Source organism: Geotrypetes seraphini, chromosome 10 (assembly GCF_902459505.1).
Source record: "Geotrypetes seraphini chromosome 10, aGeoSer1.1, whole genome shotgun sequence".
NCBI classification, from domain to species: domain Eukaryota; kingdom Metazoa; phylum Chordata; class Amphibia; order Gymnophiona; family Dermophiidae; genus Geotrypetes; species Geotrypetes seraphini.
In genome coordinates, this window is record NC_047093.1 from 39,484,009 (window position 1) to 39,509,484 (window position 25,476).

Genomic DNA, 25,476 nt, shown 5'->3' on the forward strand with positions numbered 1-25,476 from the left:
TATCAAAGAATCTCTTGTAACGACAAGGCTTAATGATCGGGAAAACAAATGAGTATTGCCCTCGAGTTATTCTTTTAGGTTTATATCTTTCAAAACACAGAGACAAGTAATTAGGAGCCATACCAAACAGTACTTTAAAACTTGGGCCAAATGCCTTCCAGATCACTCCAGACTTCTAAGTCACTCCTGAAACTTCTCTAGCATTCCTCAGACTTGAAGTTGGCACCCATTTTGGAGATGGACTGCTATATCACTCAAAATACTTCACACTTTCAGAAACCTTCCCTTACGAGAAAACGCCCCTAATTTAAGAAATACACTTGACTCCCTTAGAAGAACCCTAGGTGATCTCTCCAATAAATTTGAATTTGTATGTATGTTTTGTATGTATATGATTGAATTCCACTTTGAGTGGATACAGTGGCATAATAAAAGTAGGAGGCACCTGGGGCTGTGGTGCTCCCCTACATTCCCCGCGCCCTCCTCTCCACACCCCCGCTCCTTCCCGCCCCCATCCCCCTTTCCACACTTGCGCTCTCCCCCCCCACCTCTTAATCTTTGCCAGTGCGAGTGGCTTCTGCAAGCATGTTCCTCGCACCAGCGTTGGATTCCCTCTGACTTCACTTCCTGGCCCCATGACCCAGAAGTGATTCAGAGGGGAACCATGATGGTGCATGCAAAAGGCAGAAGTTGCTCATGCTAGAGAAGATAAAATGGAAGTACGGGGTGGGGGGAGGGATGGCATGAGGGTGGCATGGTGTGGCAGGATGGGCAGAGAGGTGCCAGCGCCCCCACAGACTTGGCACCCAGGGTGGTCCACACCTTCCTTACTACGCCACTGAGTGGATACTGATTTCAGTCTCAGGGATGAAGTTTAAAAATAATTTTAAATAAATAGATTAAATTAACATTTGTGTCTTCATCTATCTCTAAAGTCACTGAATTGATTTAAAAAAACAACAAAAACCACCATTGACCTATACATTGAAGGCCCAAAGCCAGGCTGTGTTCCAGATTTCAGAGCAAAAGACTATATTTAGCATGTGAAAACTGCAGTTTTAACATAGGAGTTCTTTGAGACCTATAAATATTCAGAACTTAATTTTTCTAGGACAGAATCATAAAGAAATTCCAGGCAGCAGCATGCATTCAGAAGTAGTAAAGTACTGTACTCCTCAAGAGGTTTTAGAGTCAATAATGCCCTCAGACTTAGGGCAATAATAATTCTTTCTTGATCCCTATTCCCTTTGCCTGAAATCAATATTTTTCACACTGCATCTTATGGCCTGTTCATATTTAATTTGAAAGGACTTTTCAGCATGATACAATTCCATAAAAATGTAGTAATGAAAAATGAGACATAAATATGCCAGTCATGGCTAGCTACATCAAAGCTTGCCAGCTACAGAGATTTTGAATGGTCAAGGTTTCAAGGTTCAAGGTTTATTAAATATTTGATGGATCGCTATATCGTTATACAAAGCGATGTACATTAAAATACAATCAGATAAGATAATAAAAACATACAGTTCATTAAAATAATAATAATAACATACAATAAAAACGATAGATTTTAGACAGGACCAACATCAATTGGGAGGAGAGGGAGGTTAAAGTTACATATCGTAAAAAAAAGAAATACATTTAAGGAAAGAACATCAGGGAGGTATTAAAATACTTGAAACGAAAAATTAAAAAAAAATAGGCGAATTTGTATTTTATTATTTATGTATTAAAAATTTTTTTAAAAAGATAAGTTTTAAGAGATTTCTTAAAAGAAGGAACATCTTTTTCATTTTTTACATATTCGGGCAAAGAGTTCCACCATTGGTTCCACCATTGGTCGTATCTTACCTTGGAATCCTCACATAAGCCGTGAATCTTCTCTCCCTGTGACATGATAATATTCCTAGTGTGGACTAGATCTGCTCCTGGTTTGTTTTTAGCCTTCCTTCTGGGGTTTATAAGGTCACCAAGTCTGTGTGTGTGTGTCTGTCTCATCTCTGTCCCCATCCGCTAACCTCCCAAATAACTTTTATGCTTAGTATACAGGGTTCCCACAAAAACACTCCTTGATTTTAAATGGTTACAAAATCAAAACTTATTGGAATATGTTTAAAAATAAGTCCCGAAAAGCACGGTTAGCAAGATCTTACACAATCGCTTGCACGTTCACCCTTATAAGCTGCAATTGGTGCGGAAGTTACAACCTTCAGACACTGCAACCCGACAAAATGACCAGGTGTTCCTCAAGTGGCCCCCGAGATCACCGGACATTACATTGGGGGTACGTGAAAGACAGGAGTGTGCGTACCTCTACTACCTGCAACTATGGATGATCTGCAGGAACGCATCACTGAAGCTATAAACGCAATCACGCTGGATATGCTTCAGAGAGTCTGGTCCGAGCTCAATTATCGCATCGATATTTGCCAAGTAACAGGTTGAGCGCACATCAAGTGTATGTAATCAACAGATATCATATGAAACTTTATGAGTTGATGAAACTGTAGCCTCAAAGGTGAAAGAATATTCCAATAAATTTTGGTTTTGTAACCATTTAAATTTGAGTGTTTTTGTGGGTACCCTGTAACTCCTAATGATCTATCTTAAAATCAACACATCTTTGTAAACGTATTTTTATTGTAAACCGAGTCGATCCCTGTATCTTTAGGGATGATCCGGTATATAAATCTAAGATTTAGATTAGATTATTTATCCTCAGAGATACTGTGTTTATCCCATGCTTTCTAGAACTCTGATATTACCCTTCTCTTCCATGTATCCACTTCTCTTTGCATAAAAGAAATATTTCCTTAGATTATTCCCGAGTTAACCCCCTGTTAATCTCATCCAGTGATTGCTTGTTCCAGAGCCTCCTTTCCACTGCAAAGTAATGTTGGATCGTACCGTTGACACTTAACAGCCCTGACCCCACTGCATTTCATCAGGTTCTTTCTAGTGAGTAATTTGCAGGCCTCATGCTGCCATGCATCTCTATTATTACTATTAATTATTTCTATAGCGCTACCAGACGCACGCAGTGCTGTACAGAGTCACAGAGAGTAAGAAAACAGTCCCTGCTCGAAAGAGCTTACAATCTAAACAGGCAAGACAGACAAACAGGATGTCATGGATACAGTTAAGGGGAACAGTTAATCTGGCTGGGTTGGAGGGCAGAGGGAAGTACAGAACAATCAAGCCATTGTGACGTCACTGATGAGGTTGGCTCTTATTGGTGGAATGAGGCATTATGACGTCACAATCTCAGCTCTGTTTCCCAAAGACAAACAGGATGTCATGGATACAGTTAGGGGGAACGGGTTGGTGGACTGTGAGGAGTAGGGTTAGGGATTGAAAGCTATATCTACGAGAGCAGACAAACAAGTAAATAATTGTGTTTAAAGACTTTGCAGGTCTTTATCTAGCATCATTTGGTATGTTACTATGTTAAGGCAATTTTATTTTCAGTTGGAATGAACAGCTGGGCTTTAGGATTGTATCATTACGACCCAATACAGCAGGCATTGCGGAATGATAATTGACTACTTGAAAGTTAAAGCCCCTCTAGCGGTGAAACAGAAAGTACTAAGGATCAATCAAGGCCTGAAGATTAGTTTTGGTTTTCCTTTCTATTTTTGGTGTTTGAAAGATTCTTCGTTAGGTCCTCTTACGGCGCAGGTAACCCTCTGCCACATTTCCTTTCTTCATGGAGCTTATTTATATTCCAAAGGTACCTGTCTTCTGTTTTTAATTCCGCTACCTCTGGGATAAGGGCTTTCCCTGTTGCGAATCTGATTGGCCAGCAGGCCACAGAGGGCTCGTAACAATCTGTATTGCACTAAACAAATCCCATTAACCACTGTTCTGTATTACGCTAGAAGCGTCTCATAAAACTTTATCAGGTGAGAAATAGCTTGTAATATACTGCTTTTTATGGAGTATAATTTACTTTAAAACACTTCCACTTTGTTCATGGCAGATGGCACAAACCTGTCTCTCAGGATTGCTGTTCGAGTGCAGGATTTCCTGTTCCAGGTTGACATAGTGATTCTATTAGCTTTAAGGATCTTGAGATATGGCACCGAGTGAAGACAATGTTAAAAAAAAAAAGCAAACGAAAACCTAAAAAGAAAATGGGTAATCCGTGTTTTCAAAATTAAGAACATTCATTGAAACCAAAGCATACGCTTTAGCACCAGATTTATTGTTTTCGTGCAGGTCTGCTGTTTCTGCCCCATTACAGTGCTTTGCATCCTTTAGAACGCTTTTTCACACCAAAAATTCAGTACGGAAGTAGCGCCTAACAATTGGCGTCATAAATAAGATTTTAAAACAAAAGACACCGTGGAAACAGATGTTCCTGATACAGGCTTTATTGGTGGTTCAACGGAATAATCCACACATGTGATCAATGAAGAGGACCCAGCACGGTCCTTGTTTCGCCAAAAGTATCTTCTTCAGGGGTCCCGATGAGGTCCTTTCAAGAAACTTGTGGATTTTATGGCCCGTGCACATTAGGTGCTTTTCTCAGAAGGTGCTTTGAGAAAACAGAAATTCCCCCTTAAGCTGTTTATTTGGATGGTACAGTACCAGGATATATCCTTAGCATATCTAGGCTGACTGGGTGGGCTACATGGCCTTTATCTACTATGTTACTGTGGTCTGGCTCACAGCTATTTGACTCCCAGCTATCACTATTCAGCTGCAGTCTGTTCTGGTCTAGTGCAGATATTGTGATTTTGATTGATAGGTTCTGTGCATAACACATTGTATGGCTTTGCAGGTTCGGTCCTCCCTTGCTGATGAGAGAAGACAGAGCCATCTCCTGGGATCAGCTCCAACAGTGTGTCCTCAGCAATATGCGTTACCTGATGAGGAGCGAAGCACAGGTGCAGGTCAGTTGGGCACATCGGCAGAGGGGTAGGAAGACATGAGTTGCCATGGCTGCGGGTTGGCATGTTCTCAAAGCCTAGTTAATTGGGAAGCTTAGCCCCAGTTTCTATATATGGCGGCAAGATTCGGGCGCACTTTCAAAATGCTAATTATTGATGTTAATTGGCACCAATTAGGATTTGCGCGCACATCTAGCTGCAGGCTATGCTACAAAGGTGAGGGCCTAAATTTCATAATGACCAAAAGGGGGTCAGGGGCATTCCAGAAAGTTGCAAATGGCATTGTAGAGTAATGGGTCTCTGCGCCCAACTTTAGTGCTGGGATTTAAACCAGTCTTCAGCAAGCGTAAGTCTGGCATCCTGAATCGGGCACGGAAATTGGTGTTAAGCCATATTCTATAAAGGGTTCAAGCCATGTCTAGAGTGGCACTTAGCACTCACCCTCGCTATGCCACTGAATGTAAGCACCTATTTAATAGAATGACCCTCCCCCCCCACCCCAAGTGCATCTGCATTTTTTTGCAGTGCAGCTAACTGGTCCAAAGTGTATTTTCTCTGTATTAACTGCATGGGAGGTTGCTGGGAACACAGACGCTTTGCTGTTTTGCTATTTCCTCATAGTAATTGGGGCAATTACCATGTAGCAGCTGCAAAACTTTACCACACTTTAGTAAAAGACCCCCACAGTGATACACAGCGTCTCAAGGCTTCCTTTAATAGGCATTTCGGGACCCGTTGAGATTGCCAATAGCTCAGTGTCAAGCCAACATGCTTTTCCTGCTGCTTTTACAAAATGGAGATTGTACAAATGGGGATTAGAAAGAGATTCATTTGCAGAGCAATATATGGATCAGTATCAACACAAAAAGCCATTTGTCTCCGTTTTTGCTCTTAACCAGCTAGTGTAATAAAAATGCCATTTTTAATAAGTAAGAATAGAAGAATATGTGGCAGGGTTGAGTTTTTATTACACTTGCTGCTTGCTCGTGTGTATTTATGACTTCAGCGGGCGGGGGGAGTAATGTCAGCTCTGTTGGGACTTTCCAGCTGCCGACTGAAGTCATATTATTAAGTGTTCCAAAATATTATAGCAGCCTGGAGCGGCCAGTTCCTGGGGAGAGGCTTTGTCCAGTTCTGGCTCTTCAATTTCCCTCCCTCCGAGTACAGTCTGATACCTGCAGTGCAGATGTCCAATAGAAAGAACAGCATTAACAATACTGGAGGACAGTGCAGTGCTATTACAAGTCCAAGACTGGACAAAGGTTGCCCTGTAGAAACTGGGTCACTGGACAGCTTCTGCAAATCAAATTACCTAACTGGATGAGTCTTATAAGAGCTTGAAAGAAATGTTCTGAAAGAAAATGTTCCACAGAAAGAAATGTTCTGAAAGAAGCTTTTTTATTTTCAAAGTCTATAGATTACATTCCTGCAGGGACAGTAAATGTCTGATTTCTTACTGGTCCAGTGGGTCATGGGCAGTGCTGCACGCTGCCATGGAGATGGTTCTTGGTTTAATTCCCAGATCGACTTTACCCTAGATTAGCTGGGAGCTGGGGGTGCTGTAAATTGGGAGACTGCTTTCATTGTATGCTAATAGATCTCATGCATATTCATTGTGGAAATCCTGAAAACCCGACTGGATTGCGTCCCTCGAGGAGGGACTTTAACCCTCTGACCTAAGGGTAGGCAAGACAAACATTTTCAATTCATTTTTGGATCACTTTCAAATTTGGGATTGACTTTTAGAACACCGACTTATTTCAGAAATTAATGCTTGTAAAATTGTATTTATTTATTCAAAATATTTTTATACCGCCAAAAATCCCTGCGATAACATACATAAAAGCGCAAAAATACACATACACAAAACATAGCAATCCTAAATCATCACACAAAGAGCTAATGACAACAAGTACTCATCGCCAGTAGTTATGGGAGAGCAAGACAGTTTCAGAGGAATAATTATCATACAGTATCATAAATAAGCATCAGCGAACGGCTTGGTCTTAATCAGTTTTTTAAAAATGGAATGTTCCACACTTAGGGCTCCTTTTACTAAGGTGCGCTAGCGTTTATAGCGCACGCAGGAAATTACCGTGCGCTACGCTTCTAGAACTAACGCCAGCTCAATGCTAGCGTTAAGGTCTAGCGTGCGGCAATGTAGCGTGCGCTATTCCACGCTTTAAAGCCCTAGCGCACCTTGGTAAAAGGAGCCCTTAATCTTATTTGACCGGATAAGTTATTCCATAAAGACATTCCAGCAATCGTAAACATTTTTGTTTTTGTACACACATATTTTATATTCATAGCTGCCCCAATTTCGATTGATAATACATCTCTTACACCAACCACTACTATCAAAATTCTAGGCGTCCTTATAGACAATAAACTTACACAAATTAGTGCAGTGGTTAAAAATTGCTTTTATAAGCTGAGGATGATTAGATCATTGGTCCCCCTTTTTGATGCTAATTCCCTTAATCCTCTCCCTTGTAATATCCAAAATGGATTATTGCAATTCCTTATTAAAAGGGATATGCCTAAAAGATATAAAACGACTTCAACTTATCCAAAACACAGTTATTAAGAGTATTTCAGGATCTAATAAATTTGATCACGTAACCCCACTGTTACGGAAAGCCCACTGGTTGCCTGTTATACATAGGATAACGTATAAAATTGCACTTCTGACTTTTAAAACTATACAAACTAACGCACCAGCTTTCATAGACAGACTCTTGATTCCGTACGATCCTCCGAGAGCCCTCAGATCAACCTCACAGCACACCCTTAATGTTCCCTCTTTGAAAATAATCGGTACTCGTCGTACCTTTATCTTTTCAGTGACCGCCCCAATGACCTGGAACTCTCTTCCCCTATACTTAAGATCTGAACAAAATCTGCAAAAGTTCAAAAGCAGTTTAAAGTGTTTTCTTTTTAAAGATGCCTTTAACTGACAATATGATATATATCTACCCTAACAGTATCTAAAATTTCTCTCTTTTTCAGTTTCCTAGCAAATCTTCACCTTCCCTACTCCCTCTTGTATTTCCCTTCTGTGTACCTTTTCTTTAAATATTGTAGTTCTCCCCCCTTTCCTATTGTTTTCTGTAGCTTAAGCATGTCTGTCACCCCAAGACTTATTATTAGTCTTGTATGTCTAATTGGTCTACAGTTTGTCTCCTTGTTATTTTTAAATTTTTTATGTACAGTGCTTTGTACCTTCGGATAAGCGTTTTATCAAAAACTTGAAACTTGAAACTTGGTAGCTTCATACTACCAACTGATCGCAGGGCTTTGCCGGGTCTGTACATCTCCCAGAGACACTGGAACCAGTGTGGCACCGTTCAATGCAAGGATTGATGCTCCAGAGCTAATACTTTAAAATGAATCCTCTGTTCGACTGGTAACCAGTGTAGACTTTTTAATACAGGGGTAATGTGAGATGTTCTCGTTACCCCACTAATCTGGCTGCAGAATTCATCATAACTTGTAGAGCTCTCAACGTTTTCTTTGGCTAATCCCAGAAGCGGCGAATTACTATCGTCCAGCCTACTCAAGAACAGTGATTGTACCACCGTTCGAAAATCATTTAAAATGCTTAAACAATTTTAACAAATGTAGATCGACATTATGCAAACTGGCTCCCAATACAAGCACGCATACAATACAAATTCTACTGCACCCTATTCAAAGCCCTATTTGGAAACGGACCAAGCTATCTGAGCGACCGCCTAATCAGGAAAAACACATCCAGACCAAGGAGAACTCATCCACACTTTACCCCCCTCCCCCACGAAAGGTATACAAAGTGAAAAACTATACATAGAAACATAGAAGATGACGGCAGAAAAGGGCCACAGCCCATCAAGTCTGCCCACTCCAACAACCCTACCCTCTTGAATTTACCCCCCTAGAGATACCATGTGTATCCCATTTACATTTTTTTTTTTTACCCTCCTAGAGATCCCACATGTGTATCCCATTTCCTTTTAAAATCCGGCACGTTGCTGGCCTGAATCACCTGAAGTGGAAGTTCATTCCAACGATCGACCACCCTTTCGGTGAAGTAGAACTTCCTGGTGTCGCCATGAAATTCCCACCCCTGCTTTTCAGCGGATGTCCTCTTGTGGCCGAGGGACCTTTAAAAAAGAAGATATCATCCTCCACCTCAATACGGCCGGTGATATATTTAAACGTCTCTATCGTGTCTCCTCTCTCTCTACGTTCTTCGAGTGAGTATAGCTGCAATTTATTCAGCCTTTCCTCATACGGGAGGCCTTTGAGTCCCGAGACCATCCTGGTGGCCATTCTTTGGCCACGACGGACTATTAGCCACCACAGTAGCGAAACTAGACCGCCACCTCTCCAATCTGCTGACTATGACGCCCAACTACAAAACATTCAGGAAAGAACTTAAAACTTTTCCATTCAAGAAATTTGTCAAAATGATCTAACTAAACCTGATCGACCCTCCACAGATCCCGACGCATACTACATCTATTATCCATGCATTCTCCCTGTAAATGCTCAGGCCAACTCTTGTTGTAAACCGCCTAGAACTGAAAGGTATTGGCGGGATAGAAGACACCAATGCAATGTAATGTCATTTGGCAGATTTAGTATGTGTTTTTATGCACATAAAATTTCTCAGCCAGAATCAGAACTCAAATGCACATCTCTAGTTCTGCCTCTAGTATACAAGTCCCAGCCCCTTTCCTTTTCCCATTTTATTGGAATGTGATTAAAAAGACTTATTTTAAGTTGCGGATGTTGAGTAAACTTCGGATATATTTATCAGGTTGTGATTTTACATTAATTCTTCAATCTGTTGTGTCAGCTGGTTTGGATTACTGTAACATTGCGTATTTAGGAATGATATCTTCTGACTTGTGCGCGCTGCAAAACTCCATTATTCGAACTTTGTTTTGAATTGGGAAGTATGAACATGTTTCGTCACATTTCATATTCTATTCATATCATTCTATTGGAGTACAGAGTGAAGTGTAAGCTGATACTATTGATTTATGTAAGTATACATTGCTTATCACCAAAGTACCTACAGGATTGTGTGACGTCCTCTTGACCATTGCGCTCTGCTACCGTATTTTCCCACATATAGGCCGCCCCTCTGCATAGGCCGCCCCTCTGTATAGGCCGCAAAAAAGGGCGGCCTGAGTTTAAAAACCAGATGATAAGCCACCCCATGGTATTAGCCACGGCTTATCTTCTGGTACCTCCCCTGCCTTTGTCAATCACCACTCCCCGCACCCCCCTACCGCTGGTACCTTTTCAGGAGCCCCCTGGAGGGCGGCTTGCGAATCTCCGGAGGTGCAGGGCAGCCGCAATCTCTTCAGCATTCGGCCTGCCCCCGCACCGCTGCTGAATGGCTGTCAGCTCTTGCAGGATTTGCGAGCCTCGTGGGACTTGTGAGAACTGACGTTAGTCACTCAGCAAGCAGTCAGCAGGCCGGATGCTGAAGAGATCGCGGCTGCCCTGCACCGCCGGAGATTCGCCAGGGGGCTCCAGAAAAGGTACCAGGGGGTGAGGGAGATGAAAATTTTTTATATAAGTCGCCCCATATAACTAGGCCACGCCCCATACTCAGGTTTGTAAAACCCATGTATAGGCCGCATCCTATATATGGGGAAATACAGTACACATTGTAATTTGGTTATTCCAACTCAAGAGAAATTATGTTTACAGACTATGAGATCTAGTGCTTTCCTGTGTGCGGGACCTGCTGAGTGGAACAAGCTTCCAGAATATATCAAGCAACAAAAAGATTTAAAATGTCACCTGTTTTGCAAGATAAAGTATGATAGTTGATGTTTTTTTATATGAATGATCTGGCAATTTCGATGGTTTTGACATGTTTGTTTTATTTTAATTGTGTATGTTTGGTTGTAATCCGCACATAAATATAAGCAGTGTAAACAAACCAGAGGAAAACAGCAACACAATTCCACAGGTGGAACAATAAGACAAAGCCCAAGTAATAAAACAGATTTTATGCTGTTTATCCTTGGAATAAGCAGTGGATTTCCCCAAGCCATCTCAATAATGGTCTATGGACTTCTCTTTTAGGAAATTAGCCAAGCCTTTTTTAAACCCTGCTAAGCTAACTGGTTTTTCACCACATTCTCGAGCAACAAGTTCCAGAGTTTAATTACACGTTGTGTGAAGAAATATTTTCTCTTGTTTGTTTTAAATTTATTTGTTTTCCTATTTTATTTATTTGGTTAGTTTTATATCCCCGGTGAGCTCAGAATGGGTAACAATATTGACATACATAAAGCACAGCCAAATAAATGATGAATTTACATTTGTACAGCAATGTTAGATATACCGTATTTTCACGCATATAACGCGCGTTATACGTGTTTTTACAAACCGTGCATAACCTTGTGCGGTATACGCATGAGCGCGCTATATAAATTTTTTTTTACATAGTTCCCCCCCCCGATGTCCGATTCACCCCCCTCCGCAGGACCGCACGCACCCGCACCCCCACTCCGAAGGACTGCTCGCACGCACTCCCACCCGCACCCCCACCCTGAAGGACCGCTCGCACCCCCACAGCCTCCCGACCCCCCCCCATCATGTAGAAGCTCCTACTGGTGTCCTGCTGCTTCCTCTTGGCGGTCCCGGACCTTCTGTGAGCCCTGCGCCTGCTGCTTCCTCTTCCGGCGGTTCGCCCTTTCTCTAACGTTAAGCCCTCTTGCCCCGCCGACTCCCCGACACGATCGGGGCAAGATGGAGCTCAAGCCCTCTTGCCCCTGCCAACGGCGGCACCCCCGACACGATCGGGGCAAGAGGGAGCTCAAGCCCTCTTGCCCCCTGACACGATCGGGTCAAAAGGGAGCCCAAGCCCTCTTGCCCCGCCGACTCCTCAACTCCCCGACAATATCGGGCCAGGAGGGAGCACAAACCCTCCTGGCCACGGCGACCCCCTACCCCCACCCCGCACTACATTACGGGCAGGAGGGATCCCAGGCCCTCCTGCCCTCGACGCAAACCCCCCTCCCCCCAATGACCGCCCCCCAAAGAACCTCCGACTGCCCCCCCCAGCCGACCCGCGACCCCCCTGGCCGACCCCCACGACACCCACCCCACTTCCCCGTACCTTTGTGTAGTTGGCCGGACAGACGGGAGCCAAACCCGCCTGTCCGGCAGGCAGCCAACGACGGAATGAGGCCGGATTGGCCCATCCGTCCCAAAGCTCTGCCTACTGGTGGGGCCTAAGGCGCCTGGGCCAATCAGAATAGGCCCTGGAGCCTTAGGTCCCTCCTGGGGGCGGGGCCTTGGGCACATGGTCGGGTTGGGCCTTACCTGCGTACGTTCTGATTCAGCAGGAACTTGTCTAACTTTGTCTTGAATCCCTGAAGGGTGTTTTCCCCTATAACAGCCTCCGGAAGAGCGTTCCAGTTTTCCACCACTCTCTGGGTGAAGAAGAACTTCCTTACGTTTGTACGGAATCTATCCCCTTTTAACTTTAGAGAGTGCCTTCTCATTCTCTCTACCTTGGAAAGGGTGAACAACCTGTCTTTATCTACTAAGTCGATTCCCTTCATTATCTTGAATGTTTCAAACATGTCCCCTCTCAATCTCCTCTGTTTGAGGAAGAGGCCCAGTTTCTCTAGCCTCTCACTGTTCGGCAACTCCTCCAGCCCCTTAACCATTTTAGTTGCTCTTCTCTGGATCCTTTCGAGTAGTACTATGTCCTTATTCATGTGCGGTGACCAGTGCTGGACACAGTATTCCAGGTGGGGGCATACCATGGCCCGATATAGCGGCATGATAACCTTCACTCTATTTCTAAGTTTCCAAGTTTTATTAAAATTTGTTATCCCACTTTTCAGATTTCTAAGCAGCTTACAATAATAAAATTTATAAAAATGGAGGGATATACAAACAATAGTCATTACATGACGGTATAAATATACATTTAGATATTATAGACTGACTCAGAAGGTAGAAGGGGAGAAATACAATATTGAATAGGACAGGAAGACATAGCATTTATTTAGCCACTGCTGCAAACTGAGCAGAGGATTTCAATGTATCATCAATGATGACACCTAGAACCTTTTTCTGGGCGGTTACTCAAAGTGGAACCTTGTATCTCCTAGCTATAATTTGGATTTTTCTTTACTGCATGGCTGAAGTCCCCAATATGGAAAGTATAGCTCTGGATTTACAATTCGAAAAAACAAGTTAAGAAACACCCTCCCCCCCACTGTTTATCAGTTATACTGATTCAAATAAAGTCACTAAGATAGCTGGGTTCCAAACTTGTGATTGACTTATTAAAAACACCCAGTGGGACAAAAGATGAATATTAAATGTTACATTTGTTTTTTACGCATGTTAATCTCCTTTCATGCTCATTCAAAGTAGATGACATTTTAATTAAATTATGCCTTATTAAATCATAATGAAAGAGTCACGAGGGACCCAAAAATTAAATTCTGTGGAAAATGAAGATTGATTATTGTATCCAAAACCAAAGTAGCCTGAAGGTGTTTTGGTTTAGTACTTTTCTGAATACTAACACTGCAGGGTAATTGCCTGGTAAATATATATTTGTGTATTAAGATTTAACTCGTGTGTTTTCAGTAGTGGTTAAAGTTTAGTTACATATCGGTCAATATTTTTCCTGTCTTCCGGTACCTTCCCAGTGCTTAAGGATAGATTACAGATTTGTCGAAGTGTGTCCGCTATTTCCGTCCTCAGTTCTTTTAGTACCCTTGGGTGGATTCCGTCTGGGCCCGGTGATTTGTCACTTTTCAGTCTGTCTATCTGTCGGAGGACATCCTCATAGCTTGATGTACTTGATGCAATGGACAGTTAATTGACTTGACCAACATTAGAAGGATTCAAGACAAAGTTAGACAAGTTCCTGCTGAACCAGAACGTACGCAGGTAAGGCTAGACTCGGTTAGGGCACTGGTCTTTGACCTAAGGGCCGCCGCGGGAGCGGACTGCTGGGCGCGATGGACCACTGGTCTGACCCAACAGCGGCAATTCTTATTTTCTTTCATAGTGGTCAATCCACTACTGTAACCACTAGGTGACTTCTTCGTATCTATATCTCTCTATCTGTATTTCTATCTCTACCCTTCTTTCCATCTCTCTCTCTCTCTCTTTCTCTCTCGCTTGCTATGTGTCTTTGTATCTATGGGCTCCTTTTACTAAGATGCGCTAGCGTTTCTAGCGCACACAAGGAAATTACCGTGTGCTATGCTTCTAGAACTAACGTCAGCTCAATGCATGCATTAAGGTCTAGGATGCGCGGCAATGTAGCGCTCGCTATTCCACGCATTAAAGCCCTAACGCGGCTTAGTAAAAGGAGCCCTATGTCTCTTTAGCTATGTATCTCAATCCTTCTGTCTACAAGTCTTTGCCTATATCTATTTCTACTCGTCTTTCTATCTATCTATTTAGTTATTTAATTAATTCGTTTTCAATCCCGTTTTCCCCAGGAAGCTCAGAACGGGTTACAGGTTAAACATGCATAAATATAGTTCACAGGTTACAATATGCCAGTTACAGAACGATTTTACGATACAAGGTTCTGTCCTAATATCGGTGCCTGGCAAACTTTGCAAATCCGCGGCACACTATTCATAATGTGCAAAACAGATTAGATACATTGAAAACCACCATATATCAAACACTGTAAACATACAGTCCACCCCCAACCTACCAAACCTAGTCCAATCCTTCCCCTCCTCTCCCTGACGCAAAAAAATACCGTAATAATAATTTCCCTCCCTAAAGAGAAGCAAGCAAACGATCCCCATCTTCCCTCAATCTCTCTTCTGTTCTTTTAGGCATCCAGCTCTGCTGTTAAACCACTCAGTGGTGTTTGATTCAAACTAGAGAATGACACGGTGACAAAATTCATCACCGTTCCCGTCCCTGCGGATAACCGCAGGAAACCATCTTCATGTCATTCTTTAAAGAGAGAAGGAAGAATCAGAGTATGAATGGCCACAACCACTGACCCGCAAGCTTTGCTTTGAAGAATGCTGGTGTAGAAGGACTGAGGTTGAAACAGACTCTACAGAATGACAGTCTCTGGTATCCAGAGCAGATATTGTGATGTCATAATGCCTCATTCCACCAGTGCCTAAGAGCCAATCACATCAGTGATATCACAATGGCTTCATTATCCTTGGCTCACATAAGAATCAGAGCATGAATGGCCACAATCACTGACCCGCAAGCTTTGCTTTGAAGAATGCTGGTGTAGAAGGACTGATGTTGAAATAGACACTAGAAAATGACATGGGATTATTTCCCGCGGTTATCCGCGGGGACGGGGACGGTGATGAATTTTGTCACCGTGTCATTCTCTAATTCAAACTTCACTAGGGAGAATGGCCACCTGTGAACCTCTTAAAATCCAACAAACGCTCTCTCCCAAAGATGTCCTTTTCTGTTTCACTTTGTCAACGATATGAAAAACACCTGATTAATCCAGCTATACTGGATGCCTTGCCAGTGCAAAGTGCTAGGGATTGGGAATGCGCGGCCACCTTCCAGATTGCGTGCATCCCAGAATACATAAAACTCGCAGATATTTGTATTTTTAATGATGTGATAGAATTTTGAAAGTCATTTACTTCCTTTCACGTTGCTGCCCCCCACCACCACGAATGAGAGCACACATGTACGGGAACTGATCTACGACCAGCAAATGGCATGCAATTAGTCTTTGAATTGATGCTGCACTAGGGTAACAGCAGGCAATTGCGCTGTTTAACACCTGCTATATGGAATTAATTGGAAGTTATAAGCCAATGTTCAGATGTAGAGCATGCAATCACAGCCTCTGTTCATATAACTATATAACTAAACTCAAAGATATAAGGATACAATAGCTTGAGAATAATGCGCCATTGAACATCTGTTTATTAAATAGAAATGTCCATCAATTTGAAGTGCACACAAGTGAAATGGACTGCAGTGGGTTCTCAAGTAACTCTACGTAGATTTCTTATTATCCATTTTTCCCTTCTCTTTATTTTGTATTCTTGTTTCTCTTCCAAGTATATATGAACAGCAGTATTCATTCTCTTTCACACCAGGCCAATCCTTTCCCACGCTGCCAGAAATGTAAATATATAGACGCACGTTTTGGTATTCATTCCCCCCCACCCCCCTTCACCTCCATGAGGGTTCATTGAAAGCAAAGGTACTACAGTCCTCTTCCTAAGCAACTCTGATATCAAGTGTTCTTCATGTTGCATGAAGGCAGGAAGATCGGCATCTTCGAAGTGGCGCAAATTGTTTCTGCAATGGTCTTTCTCAGTTTCCACAGCCTCCTCGCGATTAAAAATTTTGACTGAACAGCAGATATAATAATCAGCAGTGCTCAGTGGCGTATCTCATTCTGCGGCACCTATAGATGTTTCAGGGCATTGAGGCACAAGCCAAGGCAGAGAGCCCTCAACTCAGGTCTGCAAAATCTCTTATCAAAGTGTATGCACCTCTTTGATAAAGTAGTGAACAAATCGGTAAATATAAGTATAACGTATTTCTCAAGTGAAAACATAAGGTTGTTCTGGAGTTTACATACCATGGAAAGAGAACAGACGTGGACCACAAGTGGCACAGCAGACATTGTCCAAATTCTTTACACAAGCCATTGCAAACAAAATTTCAGAAATCAGGAACGGTCCAATGCAAATCGTTTCTTTACTCTTTTAGATATGACAGAGGTCTATAAAATCCTGAGTGGAGTAGATTGACGAAAGATTAATCAATTGTTTACATTACATTACATTACTGATTTCTATTCTGCCTCAACCTTGCAGTTCTGGGCGGATTACAAAAGAGACATCTGGACATTTCCAGGATGATTGCAAAGAGACTTCTGGACTTTTCCAGAAGAGTTACAAGAAGAAGAACATTTCCAGAGGAGTTACAAGAAGAATGGTGTAGAATAGTTTAGGGAATGGGATACGGCAAGGAGGATTGGGCTATTCCAGTGGATATACAATTCAGGATGCTGTACAGATAGGATATAGTGCAGTTTCAGTATACAGTGGTGCCTCGCATAACGGACGCCTCGCACAGCGAACGCTGCGCATAACGAACTTTTTGTCTTGCTCCCTATAACGAACTTCGTTTCACACAACGAAGTCGCCCGAGGGGCCCGGGGGGGGGCGGAACTACTCTCGCCGCTTTCTAATGTGAGCCGGGAACAGCAGCACCCTCCTGTCTGAATGCAGTGTTCCATCATCTCCCTCCACCTTACCTTAAAAACCGAGTTTTCCGGCTTTCTTTTTCGGCCAGCCACACACTTTCAAAGAGCAGCACATGCGCGCATGCTCTGTTGTTCAATCTTCTCCTCTGACGCAACCGGAAACCGGAAGTTGCAGGAGAGGAGAACATTGATCAACTCCAGCAGCTGCGCGTGCACAGCTTTTTGAGATCGTGCGGCTGGGTGAGGGAGAAGGCTGGCAGGCTCTGCATGTGAGGTGAGGTGGAGGGAGGGAAATGTAGGGCTGCAGAACGAATTATTTTGTTTTACATGTATTCTTATGGGAAAACGCGTTTCACACAACGAACTTTTCGCATAACAAACTTGCTCCTGGAACGAATTAAGTTCGTTGTGTGAGGCACCACTGTATATGCAAAAAATACAAAGACTACAGGGCACACCATGACGTTACATGTTGACCAAGAATTTATGCATGATTGTACGAGTGTAGAGTTTTCTGCTACCACATTTTGATTATTGCAATCAGCTACTCATTGCAGTTTGCTCAAAATTCTGCTGCACATTTAAATTCCCTGTACTTCAAAATTTGTCCATGTAGCTCCTGCGTTGAAATCTTTTCATTAGTTACCGATTGTTTTATCTTCTATTTTGAGGTTGTATAAACCAACTTGGTGTCTCCAGTCTTTGGATAAACATTTACATGAAGTTCCTAGTTTTCACATGGTTAGTCTGCTTGACCTTCATTCATCCACCTTCCAGGTTATTGGCGCAAAATTATGGAACTCGCAACCTTTAAATTTATGTCTAGAATTGACTCTCTTAGGTTTTTCAGGAAACAACTAAGACCTATTTGTTTCGAAAGGCATATACGAGGATGGTCCCTCGTTTTTGTGCAGAACAATTTTTTACAACTCAGATTGTGAAATTAAAAAAATCATTGCTTGTTTTATGTTTATGATTATATGTAGTGTTATTGGTTTAATTATGTGTTGTCTTTTTTTCATGTTAATTATTCATGTTTTAACTGCTCTCTGTAATGAACTGTGGAATGTGTGGAATATAAAATTTTTAACATAAATAAAACATTTTTTTCATCCTTCAGCTCTGATATTCATTGCTAAAGGATGGGATAAAAGCAGTTCGCATGACTGTGTTTTAAAAAGGTTTAGACAAATTCTTGGAAGATAAGTCCATTAATCTTATTATGGTAGACCTAGGGAAAGCTACTGCTTATCCATGGGGGGGTAAGTAACATGGAGTCGTGCTACTTTGGGGGATTTTGCCGGGTACTTGTGAAACTGGAAAAGAAAGCCAGGATCTATGCCAGCTGCAGGTATTATAGCCATTCTGAACAAAGCAGCAAGCAGCTCAGAGGAGTAGCCTAGTGGTCAGTGTGGTGTATGGTAAACCAAGGAACACAGGTTCAAATCCCACTGTAACTCTACATTTTTTTCCCTCCAGGAACAGAAAAATACTTACTGTGCCTAAACATATGAGGTGCTACCCAAAAGTTTGGGGAATGTGAACAGCCCGCGCGAACTGGATATAGTATGCCCTTCCGCTGCCAGAGGTGTCTGGCAGTTTGCTTTGTGAATCAGTGTGCCAACGGGCGTGCAGCTGAGTGGTTGCGTTGTTTTGTTCTGTGTGATTTTGTAAGGTTGTGTGTTAATGACTCGGCAGATTTCGATATGACGAATTTTACTGAGCAAAGAATCGGCATCAAATTTTGCTTCAAACTTTAAAAAAAAAACTGCTGCAGAAACCCATAGTATGCTCCAGGAAGCCTTTGGAGATAATGCCATGTGCCAAAGCAAGACCTTTCTTTGGGACAGATGCTCCAAGGACAGACGAACATCTGTCCACGACCATGACTGTTCCAGACGACTGTCAACAAGCACAACACCGGAAACCATAGCAAAAGATTGTGAGACTATCCTTGCAGATCGTAGGCAAACTATCCACTGTGTTTGTGAGATAGTAGGATAGTCATACTGTGAGGTATTGAAGCAGTTGAGTGAGAGAATTCGGTGCAAATGCCAAGACAAGTGGAAAAACAAAAATTGGTTGCTCCACCGTGACAATGCGCCCGCTCACACATCACTCGTTGTTCGACAATTCCTGACTTCCAGAAACATTACAGTGATTACGCACCCTCCCTATTCGCCTGACCTTTCCCCCTGTGATTTTTTTTCCTATTCCCCAAAATGAAATTATGACTGAAAGGGTGACATTTTGACACAATTGAAGAGATCCAGGCAGAATTGCAGGAGGTCCTCAAGGCACTCACCCAAGATGGCTTCCATAGATGCATGGACTCATGGGAAAAACGCTGGGATCGCTGTATTCAATCTCAAGGGGACTTCTTCGAAGGAGACGATGGAAATTAGGAATTTCGGTAAGCAATTTTTTTTTTTATAATTGAATTCCCTGAACTTTTGGGTAGCACCTCGTATAAGAAACCTGCAAGCTGAAAGTTATTGAGGGTAGTATAAAATTGAGGTACAGTAGGCATTTTTCTGTTCCTGGAGAGATCACAGTTAAAAAAAGAGTTACAATGGAATTTGAACCCATGTCACTTGGCTTTCAGTTCACTGCACTAATCACTTTGGTGAAGAGGTCTCTCTGGCTATTTTCATAAGAATGCTGCCAGACAGACATCCCTGTGCCTTGTTTTCCGCCGTTTATAATTTAAATTCTTCAGTTTGTAAAATGGTTTTTCAGGATGGACGTTTCAGGAACAGAAAAATGGTTTTTCAGGATGGATGTTTCCAGCGTAAGAATATTTTTCTCACATATTATCAAACAGGAAATCTGGATGCCTTTCCTGTTCAAAAACTGTGAGCTAGACTTTTTTTTTTTTGCATGTTATAAGCAAGACGTCCCAATTCTTTTGAAAATGCTCCTCAACATCTCTCAACCCACAAAATATTGCACTCACCGAAGGATACATTCATAGTGCTGTGGGAATATTTTCTGATCTTTTAAATCTGACAACATATCACTTTAAGCTTGGGGATCAAATCTAAGGATCCGGGTTTAGCACCGACTGGAAGTAACGTTCCAGCTTCCTCTAGCATCTCCTCCCCAACAAGCCAGACATCCCAAAAAGATTTTGCTTCAGTTATTTCTTTTTCCATTTCTTACATTAATTTGGCAATCCTTGTATATAAAAGAAGGTGGATGAAGAAGCTCCTTTGAGTCGAGTTTGGGATTTTCCACTTTTCACACATTAGAAGGCAGATTTTAAATAGAAAGTACAAATCGAGAATTGAGATGTTCAGATTGGGACGTGTCAGATTTCAGTAATGTTTTAGAAAAGGATCTGCAGATATAGAAGGGAATTGTCAAAACATACATCTAAGTCTGATTTGGAGGTATGGGGTTAGACATTCAAAGTCGGCAGTAAGAAAATGCCTGTTTTCGAAAGGCAAACCACCATACGTCTATTAATATAGATTTTTTGGAAAATCCTCTATCTGGATGTCTAGGCCATTGGAACGCCCAGACTGTCAGAATGTTTATCTTTATACCACATGTTCAAACAAAATTTTGTCCAAGTCCCAAATGTCCAGAACAAGACCATTTGAACGTGGGAGGGGCTATTCCTGTAATGGACTGGCCACCCAGACATGGTAGCAGAGTAGTGGGGCACCTTAGAGGGCACTACTGTGAACTTCACAAAAAGTGTGCCAGATAAACATCTCATCAGGACTCCCTTATAGGTTATGCTGAGCCACGCCCCCCCAACCCACTATACCTATCTGTCTACAACCCCAATAGCCCTTATGGCTGCAGGTGGCACCTATATAGCTGTAGAGTAGTGTTGGGGGGGTTTCACATTTTCCATCATAAATGTAATGGTTAGACTTATGGGCTTATGGGCCTTCCTCTCTATGGTTCACTAGCCCACTCACTTGTGTAAAGCTGTACTAGGCTTCCCCATACCAGATGCTGCTGTTTTAGAGACAGGTATGTACCTTTTTGTTTTCATTTTTGTGTGGTGGAAGGGGATCAGTGAGCACTGGAGGAGTGTGGGGGGGGGGGAGATTTCTTACCTTGAAGCATGCAGTGATCATCTGGTCTGTATGGGCACCTTTGTGGCACTCAGACCCTTCTAAAACAGGTCTAGGTCCAAACATATAAGTTCCGTCCAGGATGTCTTGCAAAATATTTGATTATCACTGCAAGACATTTATGTCTAGCCTGCCCTTGAGACTGTCCAAAACCTGCCCATAACACATCTCCACCATGCCCATCTGATGCTCTGAACGTGCAGAGGCTGGAACACCTTGCTAGACGTACAGCAAACTAATTTCGATTATTAGCACTTAGATGTCCTGGCGATTAGGATGTTCAAGCGCTGATTTAGGATGCTTATTGGATGTTTATTTTTTGATTATGAGCCTGATAGACTCTTTTCTAAAATACACACGGGAATGGAAGTGTACGTGCTGGCTACATGTAGCAGCAGCACTAGGGTTGCCAGATTTCCTCTTTGAAAAAGAAGACACCTGGCCACACCCTGTTCTGCTCCCATCCCCCTCCCCAGATGAACCTCCTGTCACCTTCCCCTAGGTCTGGAGGGCCTCTGTACACACGTGGACATCAACACAATGACATTGGTGTCAGGTCAAAAGCGCGCCGGGACAAAGGTGCGCGCCGAAGAAAATGACTGTTATAAAGGGCTCCGACGGGGGGGGGTGGGGGGCCCCACTTTACTTTATACAGATCGTGCCGCGTTGTGGGGGCATTGTGGGGGGTTTGGGGGGTTGTAACCCCCCACATTTTACTGAAAACTTCACTTTTCCCTAAAAAACAGGGAAACAGTTAAGTTTCCAGTATAATGAGGGCGGTTACAACCCCCAACAATGCCGCCGCGATCTGTATTAAGTAAAGTGGGGGGAGTTCCCCAACAAAAACCCCCGTCGGAGCCCCTAAAAACACTCTTTTTCTTCGGCGCGCGCATCCGTCTTGCGCTCAGTTGTCGGCGCGCGCCTTTGTCTTCCGCGATTTTGTCTATGAACCATGATATCACATGCATGTGCAAGCGTATGACACCATTCCATCGATGTCCACGCATAAACAGAGGGCAATCAGATGCAGCCCTGAGCTCGGGGACTTGCAAAATCCAGACATACTACCAGGTTTTGGAAATCCCTCCGGGCACCCGGAGAGTCCTCTAAAATAAGGACATGTCCGGGTTTTCCCAGATGTCTGGTAACCCATTTTGTCATTGTCTAAAACATAAGAGGTAACATGGCAACATGCGCGTCTATTTTCTGGTGTTAAGGCAACAGTAAGAAGTAAAGTTGCAGGTGTCGCAATTTCCTTATCCGACTGTTCCAATATCAATGAAACATTTAAATTCTGTTGGACCTCTGTAGGTAATTGTGGTTCTTGATGTTGTTGGTGTTGTCCTTTAGTCCTTCGTATAGGCAGGTAATAAACCTGAGTTAAAGGTGGAAGCAATTCTTCTGATATATCCAATATTTCTATCATATATCTTTTTATCATTTCTCTCGGAGATATTGTTGCCACTCTAGGAAAATTGATCAACCTGAGATTGTTATTGCGAGAAAGATTATCCAAAGCTTCCAATTTTCTTCTCATACTCATATTGTCTCTCATTAATGTTTCATTAAGTTGTTTGGTGGCAGCGTTTGAATCTTTAAGGTCCTGCATATCAGTTTGTAAACCTTTAATATTTGTTTCATGGGTATTTAAACATCTGGTAACCCTACATAGTAGACATGTATTTCCATTCTAAGATGGGGGAAAACACATTTATTTGTTGACCCTGCCCTAGTTCTACCCTAGCCACTCCCAAACCATGCCCCCATGCCATTTGTACATATTCGCAATGTGCACATGTAAATCCCTATTTTGTAAAATTGAATTTATTTGATATGCATTGGTAAATGCTGCTATTTATACATGCAAATCATTAGTAGGATCTCTAAAATAATCTCTATATGAGGCCTTTTTTATCTGAAGAGATTTTATGATCTGTGGTGTTAGTCTGAGTCATGCAGAAAGCTTTAGTGATAATTCTTAACTGAAGTCTTCTCTCTTTTTATATACACTTGTATGATAATGCTTCAAAATAAAACATTATAGGTATAGGTACTGTCATTACAGCTCAGAATGCATTTTCAAAAGCACTGCATTGAGCACAAACAAAATTATTTAAATATTCACTAAATGATAAATAATTAGTTATGGATTCTTTATTAAAGAGCAGAGAAAAGTGAGTATACCTATCTTCCAATAGGGTCTCACATTTGTCTAGCAAGACTGTCTGGCTACTAATGGAGTCTATTACAGTGACAGAGAAAGGGGCTTGTTCAGTCTGTGAAGGCAAAGAATATCATGAAACGGTTTTCTTTCTACACTCATTTAAAATTCTCCAGGGGTTCATAGTAATCAATATGGCCGAGTGTATCTCAAGATTCTAGATGCAGTGAACAATTTGTGCTCTGAATTTCCAGGTAGGAAGAATGTGGTTTCTCTTAGGATTTCAGACGTAACCAGGAACATGCTGGAGAAACTGTGGTCTTAAAAAAGACATTATCTACAGTACATGCTCTCGAGCAAAATTAAGACATTTCTGGTCTGTGCTAAGAGAGACAATTGGCAACAGACCTAGAGAACAAATAATTTTGGAACTGGAGATGTTTCTATTACATTTGCTAAAGAGAGAACACTTGGGGAGTGGGATAGAACATGTCAACCTTGAAACAAAGAATCATCTATTTAAAAAAAAAATTACAGGAACACATGAATAAAAACACATATATAAAAAGTCCTATGGATATGATATTTTAATGTTGAAAGGATCCTGTCGATGGCCCAACATGGTCCATGTTTCGGCCCCCAGGGGGAGGCCTGCCTCAGTGGTGTGTCTATTGGTCCACTAGGTGTAACTCCAATGCTGGGAATAGAAACTGTAAAACAATCTTTAAAAAGACTGTAAGCATATGTGATGCTTGTAAATAAGGCCAAAAGGAACTCAGAACAACAAGGGTACACAGAGGTCTCCCACCAGACACTGCATCAAGGAAAAATCATCAAAGCTAGTTCTTGAAAAAAAGAAAATGATCCTGTGTGAGTCCAGATGACTGAACAAAATATAGAAAATGGCTGCTGTGACCAGGCTGAACAAGAATTCCAAGAAAAGTGCTCCACATAGAGCCAGAACACACTTTGCTGATAACCAAAGACTTTTATTTGCACTGTGAACTAATCCTGTTACTTCACAGGGTTAAGGAACAGTTAGACTTTTCAACCAACAAGAATTAAAGATTCTGAACCGAAACATCAACTGCACCACCCCACAAAGGGTTCACTAAGGCTCCTTTTACTAAGGTGCGTTAGGGCCTTAACGTACGGAATAGCGCACTCTAAAGTGCCATGCGCACTAGACCTTAATGCCAGCATTGAGCTGGTGTTATTCTAGAAGCGTACCGCACGGTAATTTCGTGCGTACGCTAAAAACGCTAGCGTACCTTAGTAAAAGGAGTCCTAAAAGTTTCTTTAGCACAGTTTTAACTCTTGGAATACAAGTCTTCACTCCAGTATTTTAGGGGCTTACCTTAGTCATGCTTCTCTTCTGAACAGGCTCTCTCTCCCTTCATTCTTTTCCAGGGCTCATCTCAGCCCTTAGCTAAGGAAAAGTTCTCTCCTACTGAGCTCCCTGGGCTCAGGGAAGTCTCTTCCTTCTGGGACCTCTCCTCCCACGGGACCTCTCTGAATGAATTCCAAAGTGACACAGATATACTGCTTTCTGCCTGAGTCTCACCCCTCTGAGTCAGGCAGGACCTGTTCTGGCCAGGTAGTGCCACCTCCTGGAGGATAGCCTAACTGCCAGGTCAATGAACCAGCACCCTCTGCTGCCCGTTGACATAATAGTATCATTCATGAGGGAGAATCCCTGACTCCCTCACAGTTGCAATAGCCAGAGTAGAGGAACCTGACGACCAGGGGAACAAGGTTCTATTCACAGTGCAGCTCCTATCTCTAAACAAGTTACTTAACCCTCCTTTACCACAGGTACAAACTAAGTACCTGTATATAATATGTAAACTGCTTTGAATGTAACCCCAGAAAGGCAATATGCCAAATCCTATCCCTTTTCCCTATATAAGTTTATAGCAACGTCCACTGAAGATTCCAGATATTGAAGGTAATGTCATACATTGAAAACTAAGCACTTCCATCCCACCATTATGTGATTCCTGATTTTAAAAAAACTTCCCTGTTGAAATTCCAGGCATGAAAGACTGCTGCCCCCTCCCCCCCCCCCCCAGCATTAATGGTTTAAGGGCCACATGAGCAAATTTCAAAAGC

At 42.4% G+C, this 25,476-nt stretch overlaps 1 protein-coding gene across 4 annotated transcripts in view; it reads left to right on the top strand.

Annotated features, from left to right (window-relative positions):
• USP43 (ubiquitin specific peptidase 43) overlaps positions 1-25,476 on the top strand; it is a 481,211-nt gene that overhangs the window by 402,564 nt on the left and 53,171 nt on the right. For all 4 annotated transcript variants that reach the window (XM_033961845.1, XM_033961846.1, XM_033961847.1 and 1 more), the window contains one exon: positions 4,787-4,898. In XM_033961845.1, the coding sequence (XP_033817736.1) occupies positions 4,787-4,898 (112 nt within the window). The remainder of the gene's footprint in view (positions 1-4,786; positions 4,899-25,476) is intronic.